At 56.0% G+C, this 12916-nt stretch overlaps 1 protein-coding gene across 10 annotated transcripts in view; it reads left to right on the top strand.

Annotated features, from left to right (window-relative positions):
• SAMD11 (sterile alpha motif domain containing 11) overlaps positions 1-12285 on the top strand; it is a 250070-nt gene extending 237785 nt beyond the window's left edge. For 9 of the 10 annotated variants that reach the window (XM_053280812.1, XM_053280813.1, XM_053280814.1 and 6 more), the window contains 3 exons: positions 3372-3496; positions 8130-8240; positions 10914-12285. In XM_053280812.1, coding sequence (XP_053136787.1) covers positions 3372-3496; positions 8130-8240; positions 10914-11153 — 476 coding nt within the window. In that variant the 3' untranslated portion in view covers positions 11154-12285. The remainder of the gene's footprint in view (positions 1-3371; positions 3497-8129; positions 8241-10913) is intronic. The other variant, XM_053280811.1, reaches the window with a different exon arrangement.
• The last annotated feature ends 631 nt before the right edge of the window (positions 12286-12916 follow it).

Here is a 12916-nt window from a genome sequence, read left to right as displayed (position 1 = left end):
TCGGTGGATCTGGAGAGCATTCATCCGAATCTGGAGGCGGCTCTGTTCCCGGCCGCTCTGCTGAGCTGCTCTCCTTGGCCTGCCTCTGGAAGACGGAAGTGCATAATTTGAAATCACTTGGCTGTTGCTGCCAGATCCCCTCGGAGACGCTGGCTCTGGCTGCAGATGGAGGCGTCTCGCCGGAGCCGCCTCGGCTGTGCCTGGAATAATTGAGCTCAATTCCACTTCCTCTATTTACCAAGCTGCCGTCGCTCTTCCAAGGGCCGGGGGGGGGGGCGGGCTGTGGGGAGAGAAACGCTTCAGCATCCGGAGCGCCGGAATCCTGATCACTGGAGCTGCAAACGAAGCGCCAGTCTCCTGGCTGGATTGGTCTCTCAGTCAGCAAAGTTCTCTTTTCTGTAGGCGCATAGAGAAGTCTGGCAAGCTTTCTGAGTCGCACAGATGTTCAGGTTTCACTGACAAACAAAGGGTTCTGTGCAGCCTGGAAGTTTGGATGCTGCTGTGACCACCCAAACTGGGCTCGATATTGAAGTGCAACATTACCTGTTCTGTATCTCTGTTTTTTGAGACCAACTAGGCATTGCAGCTGTTCTCTCTCCACACCCATCATATTTGCAGCCTCTGGCACTGTGTGCTCTTGCCCCAGCACAGACATTCTGGGTCAGTCCCTGTTTTCTTCATTCCCATAGGGTGTCTTCCCGGGCAAGGGGTGGAGTAGGTCTCAGTGGGGCTGAGGAGGAAAGGGAAAGTGGCAGTTCAGACCAAGTGCTCTGTGCAGCTTCCATTGGTGGCAACTCTCAAGAGTGTCTCTTCTGTGGTGACACCACAGCATGTGGAACTTCCTGCTACAAGATCAGGTCCTTGGTTGTCAGCATCCCATTGGCATTTGAGAACTAGGTTATGACCTGGCAAGTGTTTTCATGTTGTTGTTGTTGCTGCTGCTGCTTTTGTGGTTTCTCTGCAGTGGATTTGTTCATTTTGCTACTGCTGGAGATGATCATTGATGATGATGATGATGATGATGATGATTTTATTATGAGTTGTTAAGCACATCCACATCTACAACATTTTCAGAATGTTGTGAGCCTTGCCACATGCTCATCTTGGGGCATTTCCCCCATTTTTAGAACTCTGGTGGACAGAAACATGGTTGAAAATATAGCAGGAATCGCTTGGTGGAGTTAAGCACAGCCATTTCTCCAAAGCAAGGATACTTCAAAATGGAGAGCCCTGAAATATGCCGGTTTTGGTGCATAGCTGGGATTTCCCCCCCTCCCCCCAGTGTTCATAAATCTGGCAGGCGAAATAATTGCCTGGGAGATTTTTGTTGGATTTTTGGTTGGATTTTTGTTGTTCAGGTTGCCCACACCTAGGAGGCAAGGTGCACTTCCAAAATGTTGGGAGTCCCACCACATTTTTGGGGGTATTATTTCACGGTAGTGAAATATGGAAATTATTCCATTTCTACCATGGAAATAAACCTGTCTTGTGTGTTTGCAGAGGGTCCACCAGGAACTTGCCTCTCTTCTTGAGGGAGATGTCCAGGGCTGAGATCCCTTTTCAGAAATCTCTTCTCTTGGTCTGTTTCCTAGAAGTAAAATAGAGATGGCGCTAGGGGGCAGCTGCGGAAGAGGACCGCTGTCTATCTTGGCTGCAAGCAGCGAGGCGTTTCGGGTCGAGCATCTTTGGGAAGAGAGCTGGTCCTGCCGTAGTGAGCATCAGGTCTCCCCTTTGCCGAGCAGGGTCTGCCCTGGTTTGCATTTGGATGGGTGACTATATGTGAGCACCGTCTGTTAGAAGATGCTCCCCTGAGGGGATGGGGCCAGAGCTCAGTGGCAGCATCTGCAAGTAGGACTGGGGGAGACTCCTGCTTGAAAGCTTGGAGAGCCACTCTTCTTTGGAGTAGACCAGACTGAGCCAGATGGACCAAGGCAGAAGGCAGCTTCCTACATAACTAGTGTAGAGCAGACCACTGTCTTGGGGATGGGGCTGTAGCTCAGAGGCAGAGTGTCTGCTTTTTGCGTGCAGAAAGTCCCAGGTTCAGTCCCTGGTGGCAGAATCTCCAGGGAGGGCTGGGAAAGACCCCCACCTGAAATTTTGGAGGAGCTGCTGCCAGTCTGTGCAGACAATACTGAGATGAACCAAGGGTCTGACTCGATTTGGCTGCTTCATCTATTCATCAGGAGCATCTCTAGCTCAGTGGCAGAGCATCTGCCTTGCAGGCAGAAGGTCCCAGCTTCAGCCCCTGGCGGCATCTCCAGGTAGGGCTGGGAGAGACCCCTGCCTGAAACCTTGGGAGAGCCGCTGCCAGTCAGTGTAGACAATACTGAGCTGGATGGACCAAGGACCTGATTCGGTAGGAGGCATCTTCAGATGTTCATCAGGAAGATCCACAGCTCAGTAGCAGAGCATCTGCTGTGCATGCAGAAGGTCCCAGGTTCCCTCTCTGGCAGCATCTCCAGGTAGGGTTGGGAGAGACTCTTGCCTGGAACCCTGGAGAAGCCGCTGCCAGTCAGTGCAGAGAGTCCTGAGCTAGCAGGGCCCGTGGCCGGACTCGCTGGAAGGCAGCTTCCTCAGTTCCCATGTGAAGCCTTCCGAGGAGAAGGGCGGGAGCATGGAAAATCCCCCGGGGCCTCCGGGCTCAGTGCCTTGTGCCTGTCCAGGTACACCTTGTACTTAAAGGAAGGTTGAAGGGCTGTGCTGTGTGGTGTCTCTGTGCCAGAAGTGTGTGTGTGTGTGTGTGTGTGTGTGTGTGTGTGTGTGTGTGTGTGTGTTTCTCTCTCTCTACCCCCCCCCCGCTCTCTTATATGGCCAGTCGGAACCCTCCAAATTCCTAATGCTCGCTTGTCTCTTAAGCAGCAGCGCAATTAGGAACTCCAGAGGGAAGCCGGCCCTGCTAGCCTGCCAGGGCTCGTTGCTATTCCAGGCACGTTGCTGAAGGCGGACGGAGACCCACCTGGTTGGCAAGCCGGCAGGGCTCTCTGTGCTGCCTTTCCGCTTGGCCCTCCTTCGGGGCTTTGCTCCCCTCCCTCGGCTGCCAATGAAGAGCACTGGACGTGTTGCAGGCCTGAGCGGGGAGGGGGCCCTCCCTCCCGCCTTCCCCAGCCCCCCCCCACCGCCATTCCCCCTCCCGCCCCCCACCCAACACCACCCCCAAGGCGAGGAGCCTGCAGGAGGCCAAGGCCTGCAAGTTGACCCTGCCTGGTGTTTTAATTGGCAGTTCATTAAAGATGGATGGGTGGCTGGGGGAAAGCGGCGGCGTGGCTGTCCGTGCAGAGTCTGATGATTTATGTTTCCTCTCCCCCCCCTGCCCGCCCGCCCTCCTCCCCAACCCCTGCTTCCCTTCTGCTCCTTCCTCAAACCCAACCCAGCCACCATGGGGGGTCTCTTTTTGGACGGGGAAGAGAGCCCAGCGCTGGAGGACGTCAGCAAGTGGACCGTGGAAGACGTCTGCAGCTTTGTGGGCGGCTTGTCCGGCTGTGCCGAGTACACTCAGGTAAGTCCCGGCCGGCTCCCAAATAGTCACGGTGGCGGGAGGGGGGACAAAACCCCACATCTTGCGTTTCCACTGGCTTCCCCCAAACCAGCAAGGCCGGGGTTGGTTTCTAGAAGAGATGCTGGCACTTGCGGAGGGCTTGACCCAGAGCTGTTCGTGTGTCCAGTGCTGAAGAGACGACTCACATTCTGCATCCAGGCAATCTGGATTCGGCAACCTGTATGAAATGGGCAGATCGTAGCAGTAGGCGTCATTTGTTCTGCAGGTGCTATGACTTTGCATGATTCAGTCTGCTTTTCCTGGTTGGGGAGATTCAAGCTGTGCCCCGTGTCTCTAGCTTCTGAGATTTCCGCAGACACGGTCCACTTGTTTTCAAGTATGTCCATACCACAAGGACTAGAAACTTGATTCCCTTTATTTTTTTTAAAAAATGAAAGTTGCAATTCATAGGACGTTGAATTCAGTGGCCAGTGCCACACACTGTGTTTTCTGCCCTTGTACATAATTGTGGAATTGCCCACAGGCCTGCTCCTATACTCTGACCCAGAACGCCTGATCCCAAGATAAAGCAGGGAGAAGCAGGTCACCTACCAGACTGGTGAAGGCCTTGCAGCTCTGTACATGCTCAGAGGCTGGCTTAGTTGTTATCTCTCCACTCATTCTAGCAGAAGGTCTAGATCCCACCCCGAGGAAAAGAAAGAAAAGATAGGAAAATAGTATGTATCTTCTTATAGAGAGGGAAATGACCAGGTTCAAGAGGGGGAGATCAAATAGTCAGGACTCCGCATCTTGAGTGTTTATTACAAAATACACTTTATTTGCTGCCAGTTTAGACACAGAACGTTGTTTAAAAATGCGGCATGCAAAGATTTTAATTATGGCGGTGATGTTTGTCTGGCAACGGTGGGGAAATTGGTCCGTAGGTCAGAACTGTGCAGCTTAAAGGCGAATTGACCCGTGCGCTTGAGGGTGGGGGAGAAACCAGCCCCAATGCCGTCCGGAGCACTGCATCCATCAATGCCAGGCAGGGACCATGAAGTGGTTCAGTATGTGGCTGCCGGGCAGGACACAAAACCCGGGTCTGTTCTCTGGCTCCAGACACAGCCAAGGCCTCTTATAAACACCCCATTGAGAGAGAGAGAGCGGAGAGCACCAGAAGTGAGGGGCCAGGCTCCGGAGGCATCTGGGGGCAGACAGAAGGAAGGAGAAGAGGGTTGTCCTGCCCTGAGGGTAGCAGGCTTGGCAGGTGGGCGGGCGGGCGGGGGGGGCAGACCCGGAGGGGGAACAAGGTGCCGAGCAGGGTCTTGCAAGCAGCCCCGCCACCACCTCCACCCCCCAGTTCTGATTATTCCCGGCCTGAATGAAAACTCACACTCAAATATTGCTTGCGGGATGGCGCCTATGACCGATTAGGCCAGATAGTTTCAAAAAGCCCTCTTTGGTCCACTGCAAAGCCACGCCTGATGAATCAGAGATCACTTGTAAAGGGAAGGAAAAGTTACCTTTCACATAAGGATTAGGGGGGGAAACCCTTCCCCACGAAGCCTTCAGAACCACCACTTAGTCTGCAAACCCCACACTGTAGCCGAAACGGAACGGGAGTAGCGGAGACGATGGTTTGTTCTTCTCTCGGCCCCCCTCTGTTGTTGTCTCCTGGTAGATCGATTGTCGGCTCCTCGGGGCAGGGGCTTCCCCGAAGAGGTAGCAGCTTCAGACTGGAGGGGCAGCCACCAGGAAGCGGGCCTGTGTTGTTGCTGCCCAAGCCAGACCAAAGCATTGTGGGTAGCTTATGGGGCAGTGCCCTCTCCCAGGCTCTCTAGTGTGGCCGTTCACAGCCCAGAGTGTTACGGGAGCTAGGAATGGGCTGCACGTGTGTCTTAGACTTGTGCGCTCTCCACACGGAAGGATCTCTGGCCCAGACACAGCCCCCGTCCTGTCCCTACCGGACTGGGAAGGCATCGAGGAAGGCCCAGAGGGGGCTGGAGCCTCCGCCCCCCATCCTGCCACAGGCTTTCTCGCTGAGCCTGTCCTCCTTCTAGGGCCTCCAGGCCAGGGTGCCAATCCTCTCGTGACATGCTTCATTGAAGCAGCCGGAGAGAGTGGATCAGCCTGCTCACTGGGCAAAGAGGCACCTTTTTAAATGTGGTGGTTCTCTTTTATTTAGCAGGGGGAGAGCAACTGGCCCTATCCAGCCCCAGCACAGCATCCCTGCAGGGGCTGTTGCTGGTGTCTGTCATGTTTCTTTTTAGATTGTGGGCCCTTTGGGGACCGGGATCCATCCTATTGATGTATTTTTAGTTGTTATTTCTCTATGTAAACCACTTTGGAAACTTTTCTGAAAAGCAGTATATACGTTGTTGTTGTTGTTGTTGTAGAATTCTGGCTAGTGCAGAAATCTCATATTTTAGTGCAGAATGCGCCGCTTTCCTCGGCAGGGATAATCCGCAGCCAAGCACCTCTGTGCAGGCTACAGGCTGCTGTCTTGGCAGCTTCACCCTCCCACTGGTGGCACCTGGACTACAGCAGCTAGGCGCCCCACTTGGTGGTTAAGGGCTTTCAGATTGGAGGGGCCCGATTCTCGGCTGGCAGAGCTGCCCTCAGGAGTCGGGAGCTTGGGCAGCTGCCATATATTTCGTCAGACCCTTAGTCCCTGTAGCTCATTCCTGTCTCCTCTGACTGGCAGCAGCTCTCCAAAGATTTCAGGCAGGAGTCTTTCCCAGCCCGTCTTGAAGATGCCGCCAGGGCTTGAACCCAGGACCTTCTGCGTGCCAGCAGAAGTCCTGCGACTGAGCTGTGGCCTCATCCCCGAAGGGGAATCTCTTACAGTGTAAGATATATTCCATGTAAGGAATATCTCACATGGAACATCTCCCATTCCGATGCAAACTAAGGCAGACCCTGCTTAGCAGAGGGAACAATTCACACTCCCTGCCACAAGATATTCCATGTAAGGAATATCTTACATGGAACATCTCCCATTCCAATGCAAACTAAGGCAGACCCTGCTTAAAAGGGGGGGGCAATCCACACTCCCTGCCACAAGAGCAGCCCTCCTCTTTGCAAACAAGGATCTCAAAAGCCCTGTTGACATGCCTCCGAAGTGGCCAACCAAGGGAGGAAGTTGGGGAGTGTGGGAGAAGTGGGTCTGGCAGGGAGCGAGTTAAAGGGAGACGGCCGGTTTTTGTCCAGGCCCCTCTTATCCTTGAACAGGTTTTGCACTGTGCGAGCGGGCCAGGCCACCGCGGAGACCCAGGGCCGCAGAGCTGTCTGCCTGCTTCTCTCTTCCAAAAACCGCAGCTGCCGGGGAGGTCTGGCACGGAGCTGACCTCCGCTCCTGCCAGCGAGAAAACCCGGCCAGACCTTTTGCATTAGGAATAAGCGGGGCGGGGGGGAAGGGGGCGAAGTCTCTGGCCGCAGAACTCTGGGCTGGAAACAGAGCTGCCCTTGATGGCCTCGGCCCCTGGGACGCTCCATCTGTGTCCGGATGGCACGTTGCAACTCGCCCAGCTTGTGGGGCGGGCGAGGCCCTGAGGTGGGTGAGGCTCTGGGGAGGTCTGGAGCCGAGCGCGCCTGTGGGAGCCATTTGGCTTCTGGCCAGGCTGGCCTAGGAGGAGGAGGAGGAGGAGGAGGAGGGAGGAAAGACATCCAGCCGATCTGAGGTCTGCTAGGTCGCCGCGCAGGAAGACAGGCGGTGCTCCGGAAGGGCCTTGCTGGAAGAATCCCGCTATAAAAAGACGATGAAGCAGGGAGGGCAAGCAAGTGGGTTCTTCAAGCCGCGGCCCCTCCATCTGTGCCTGCTCGCAACAGCCAACGGCGGCCTGGTCCGCACATGTGGAGGAACGAGGCGCGAGGCTTGGCTGCAGCCTTCGCCTCGCCGGAGGCTCCCCTGGGGAAACGCAGCCCAGCGGGCGGAAAAGCCCACAGGGCAGGAACAGGCCCTCTGCCCCGGGTGGTGCTAAGTGTTCGGTTGGCAGGCAGGATCCCCAAGCGGTGTCTGGATGCGGGATGGATTCCAAGGCGGGATCCCCACGTCCCCCTGCAGCCTCGGAGGGATGGAAGTGCATTCTCCCCCCTTGTTCCGTGGCATGGCTGGGCCAGTCTTTCTTATCGGGTCTACAGAGGCCTCGCCAGCCATCATTGGTGGTTGCCCCCAACACCACCACCCCCGATCCTTTTCTGGCGCACGGGCAGTGGGCTTCGGAGAGGAGCCGGTATTTGGCTCCTTGCACTGGGAGATGGAGAGGGAAAGAGGCAGGGGGAACTCTCTGCTACTGTGCAGGAAGGATTCTGCTGTCTTATCTTCTCCAAAATGGCAGTGGGACTGGGGAGGAGGACTGTGTGGTGCTGGGTGTCCTGCTCGCCCCAAAGCTGGGGGCACCCACCACGGGCAAGTGCATTGGTAGACGTCTGCTCAAGGATTTCTGAATCCCAGGAGTTTCATAGTAAATAATCCTCATAACTTTGAAAAAGCCCTCTGTGCCATACCCCATGACACGAAGGCCAAGGGGGGGCCAGATCCGTGTTAAGCGGCCTGAAATGAGTGCCCGAGGAAGGCCCCCGAGCCCCACTTCGAATCCCTGGCTGGCCCCAGCCCCTCCACACGCGCCGCTGAGCTGTCGCTTCCCCCCGGCAGGTCTTCCGCGAGCAGGCCATTGATGGCGAGACGCTGCCCCTCCTGACGGAAGAGCACTTACTGAATAACATGGGGCTGAAACTGGGACCAGCGTTGAAAATAAGGTCGCAGGTAAGAGAGCGGGGACGCCGCCGCCCCACCAGACCCTTGCTACTGACTGTTGATGGCCCCCTCCCGCCCGCCCAGTTGGGTCAAGTCCCGGCCCGTTCTGCGGGTCAGGGAATCGCCGCCTCTTTTGTGCCCCTCCCGACATGGGAGCTGCTGCTCTGCTCCCTGCCCCCCGCCCAGAGATGGCCTTTTGTGGGGGAGGCTATATTCTATGCCCCACACATTGGTTTCTTGATCCATACCGGCACAGCTGTCGCAGGGGGTACTCAGGAGGGCTCGGAGTACCCCCCGGGAGCCCTTCCAGTACCCCTGTCGGGACCCTCCGTCTGGAGGACCTGCTGGCCTGGAGGGGCCGGGGAAGAGGACAGCAGGGTCAGGCCAAAGCCCTTGGGCTCTGGAGGCGCCCAGAGGGAGGCCAGCTCGCACCCTGCTTGGCCTGCCCGTCGGAGGGTCTCCTCGCCGTGGTCTCCAACTTTGCCTGCAGCACTGCTCGGCATCCCAGGAGCTTTTCCCATCTCCCCTCGCTTGGGTGTGGATCCCACCCCGAGGAGCCCAGCCGGGCAGAGGGCCCTCCCTGCGGCCTTCCTCATCCAAACTCCAACCGTCCTGTTAAGCTTCCCCCCCCACCCCCCGCACTGCTGCAGGAGTGGGCGAGCTCTGGAGGGCTGCAGACCCCTCCAGCAGTGTGGGGCGGTGGGCGTCTCCCATTGTGGGCTCCGAGCCCGGGCAAGGACTCTGCTTGCCACTGGCATGGCGTGGGCTCAGGGACGCCTCACCGTGGCTCCCCAGCCCCCAGGGCTCCCTCTCCCCCCATGTTTTTCCTCGCACACATCATTTGGGCTCCCAGCGACCCAGTGGGGGCCCTCTGCCTCCCCCCCCCCCAGCGGCTGGGGCTCACTCCGCCCCCGGGAGGTGGGCGTGTCTTCCTCGCCTTCCATCCTGGGCCAAGCCAGCCCCCCAGCCCAGCCCCTTCACAGCTGCTTTCTGTTAACAGTGCAGTAAAAAATGGGCTCCTCGTTCACCCCAAACAACCAGACTCTTATTTGGCTAGCAAGCCCTGGGGAAGGGGGAGGCGGGTCAGGAAAGCTCTTAAGGTTCGCCTCCCCGCTGCCCCCTCCACCCCCCACCCAGTCCAGCGAACCCACCCCGCAGTCCAAGGCCCTCGCAGGGCTGGATCGGTGCCCCTGGGTTCCTTCCTCTCTAATTCCAGCCCCACCCCACTCCCCCCCCCCGCCCGCCCGCCTTGCATCAGTTTTATTTCCTCACCCAAATTGATCCGCAGGGAACAATTGCCCAGAGAACCTTTTTATTAGTTCCCTCGTAAACAGTAAGGGCTGCAGGGAAGGTAATAAAGTTGCCCTTATTGTTTTAACATAATATAACAAATGTATGTGGCTGGTGGGCAAGGCGGGAGGCGGAACCGCCAGCAGTAGGGCCTCAGCACAAGGGGTTCCCCCCCCTCCTCACCAGCTGGCGGGGGGGGGGCTTCTCAGTGAACATGCCAAAGGACCCAGCCTGGAACCCTGACCAAGCCGGGGGGGGGGGGGGGCTGCATCTTCAGTGCTTTGAGGGAGGTGGCCATGGTAGCGTCCCCGCTTGGCAGGCAGAAATCCCCTCCCTGGCAGCATCTCTGGGTTGGCCTGGAAAAGACGCCCATCTGCAACCCTGGACGTTGTAGAAGGCAGCTTTGTCGTCTGTACAGTGGGTGTGGGACAACCTAAAGATCTGTCAAGTGTTAAGGGGTGTGTGTGTGTGTAGAGTCCAGGTGACGGATCCCAGATATATTTGGGAGCCTTGTTTCCTTTGCACCCCTAAATCTACACCCCCCTGCCCTGCCTTCTGTATCTTGGTCATTTAAGCTTGCAATGGGAGAAGAACAGACTGCTTACTGGGAAATGGCTTTTCTAGAGTCAGTGAGGCTATTCGCACGATGGGAGAAAATCGGCTAGCCCGGCGGGTCTTAAGTGGGTCACACAGTGCTTAAAACAGGTTTGCAGAGCAGAAAGTGTCAAGCGCCCGGGCAAGAGCAGGCCCAGCCATGCTGTGGAGAGAAGTATCGGGAGACCCAGACCCTCAATGTGTGTTTTGCAATTCTGCACAAGCATAGAAACTGGTATTTGGAGTTGATCTTTGGAGCAGTTTAGCACCCTGATAATAATCTTTCTATTTGTTTGTTCTTGAGGCAAGTTTCTATCCTTAGGGTAAGGAGATAGGCTTGAAGGTTTGTGGCTAACAGTTGGCGAAATCTCGAAGTCCTCCTTCTGCCCTCCTTCCCCGGGACTAGCAGCCGCAGACTAGATTGCGCAAGTCAATGGGCCTGTTCTTGCTCGCACCGTATATCCAGGTTGCCTTGCTGCAGAATGTCTATTGTGTCTAGCACGGAGCGAGATGACTGGCCAACAGAGGCCCCTGCAGCAGGGATTTCTGGATGCTGCTGAATACAACTCCCATTATCCCCAGCTAGAAGCCACTGCAGCTGGGGATGGTGGGAGTTGGAGTCAAAAACATTTGGGAATCCCTCTGGCAGGGAACACCGGTGGCCAGCCTGATCTGCAATAAAATAGATGACCCTTTTCTGAGGGTCTCTACTCCAGGCAGTGGGACGGGACGGGACGGGACGGGAGTTCTCCTGCCACTGAAATTAATCTCCCCTCTGTTCCTGCCCCCTTTCCAAAGGTAGCCAAGAGAGTCGGGCGTGTGTTGTACATGGCCAGCTTCCCCATGGCCTTTCCGCTGCAGCCCCCGGGCCTGAGGCCGACTGACCGCGACTTGCCTCCTGCCGACCTGCGGCCGCCCTCGACCGGCAGCCCTTACAGCAGCACCCTCCTCCCGGCCAGCCGCATCTCGCCAAAGCAGGAAAACGGAAACCCCTCCTTGCTGGCTGGGCTCACCGACGCAGCCAAGCCTCCGTCCTAACCGGCCCATCCGGCTTGGGCCGCTGGCTTCCAGAACTGGAATCTGCAGTCTGAAGAACCCCGAGGGGGGAACGAGGCCGTCAGCTGTGAGGTGGCAAGAGGAGGACGACGACAGCAGAACCTAATCCAAAGATTTCTCGGGAGCAATTTTAACAGGACACACAGTTTTGGAGAGAGAGAGAGACTATTCCCACCCCCACCCCCTTTGCCTTCATGGAAATGCAACTCTAGAGAACTGTTGAGGTGAGACCCACAACCCCTTCCTTCCCCCCAATGCCCCCCCACCAGGGAGGAGAGACTCTGCCCCCCTGTGCCCTTGTGACGTGTCCCTCGCTGGATGGAACCTTGGACCCAGTTCCTCTTTCAGGGTGTCTATGCAGCGTTAACAACTTTTGAAACAATACCAAAGACAGACGGAGTGACCCAAGGCACAAGTTCCGGTCCATGTTTACTTCAGTTTGGATGGTACAGCACAGCTACGTTTTGTGGGGTGCCAGTTTTTTGGGCTCTTTTGTTCTCCCCAACTTTTTGGTTGCTTGCATTTTCTTCAGGGGTTTTGCTGCTTTAAGATTTGCAGAGCGGCTGTGGTAGGAGTCCCCTCTTGGGCCAGCCCTGCCTGGACTTTGTTTTGTGGAAGAAAAAGAGGGCGAGAGAGGTGGAGACGCCGTGAGCGGTGCGAGGGAGGATGCTGGATTCTCCCCCCTACTTGAAAAGTTGTGTATACAGAGTCTGTGCTTTCCATTCTTAATTTTGTTTTGTGCGTGTGTGGATATTGCTGAAGGGAGGGTCGTCGTGCAGAGGGAACAGGTACCCGGGCAGCAGCTCTGCTGCAGCAGGAAGCTCCCTGCCCTGTGGACAGTGGTGGGAAACCATCCTGTGATTGATGCTCTTTCTTCTCTACTTGCCCTCTCTGTTTAAAACACCTACCTGCACGTTGGACTTTACCTTTCGTCGTCTTCTTTTTTTGGTTTGCATTCTCAAAAAGAAAAAAAAATCAAAACAAAGATTGCTTGGTGGTACCTTAGGTTCTTTATATATTGTAAATGGTCATTACCCATCATCACATCAAGGCCAATGCTTTCCAGCAAACTCAATTTAAAGATAATAATAATAATAAAAACAAAATCACTTAATTTATAACATGGTTGTTCTTTGGGATGGGATGCACCCAGCAGCTGCCTTTTCCTGTGGAGAAAGTCTTACAAAGCGGCTACACAAGAGAGGAGGAGGTGGGTACGCCCAGAGGGACCATGGCCACACTCTCATCACCTCCGCCCACTGTGAAGGACCATGGTATACCATCGTCCTTCACAGTGGGCGAAGGTGATGAGAGCCAGTTTCTCAACCACCGGTCCCTGAAACGCTACCGGACCGCAAAGGGTTGAGTGACGGTCCCTGGCTGGGAGTCAACCCCCCCCCCCCCCAAACTGCAATCAAGACACTCACTTCCTCAGTTTTGCACATGGCACAGAAGAGGAAGAGGAGTATCATGGAGGCACAGAAAGGGAGTGCAGGTCGACCTTCCTTGGGAGAGGGGGAGCAAGCACGAGTACCAAGGAGTGTTGAGGGAGGCAGCATGGTGCGGGGGAGAGGCAAGATACCATTTTGTGCATACATGCAAAAGGGTAATTGGATGAATGGCACTGGAATGAAGTGATCCTACCATTGCCCCTTTGACCCAGCGACCCATTGCCCCACTGATCCTTTGACCCGTTGACCCATTTGCCCCGTTGCCCCACTGCCCCATTGACCCACTGCCCCTTT

This window comes from Hemicordylus capensis, chromosome 16 (assembly GCF_027244095.1).
Source record: "Hemicordylus capensis ecotype Gifberg chromosome 16, rHemCap1.1.pri, whole genome shotgun sequence".
Lineage (NCBI taxonomy): Eukaryota > Metazoa > Chordata > Lepidosauria > Squamata > Cordylidae > Hemicordylus > Hemicordylus capensis.
This window is presented reverse-complemented; position numbering and strand designations above follow the sequence as displayed.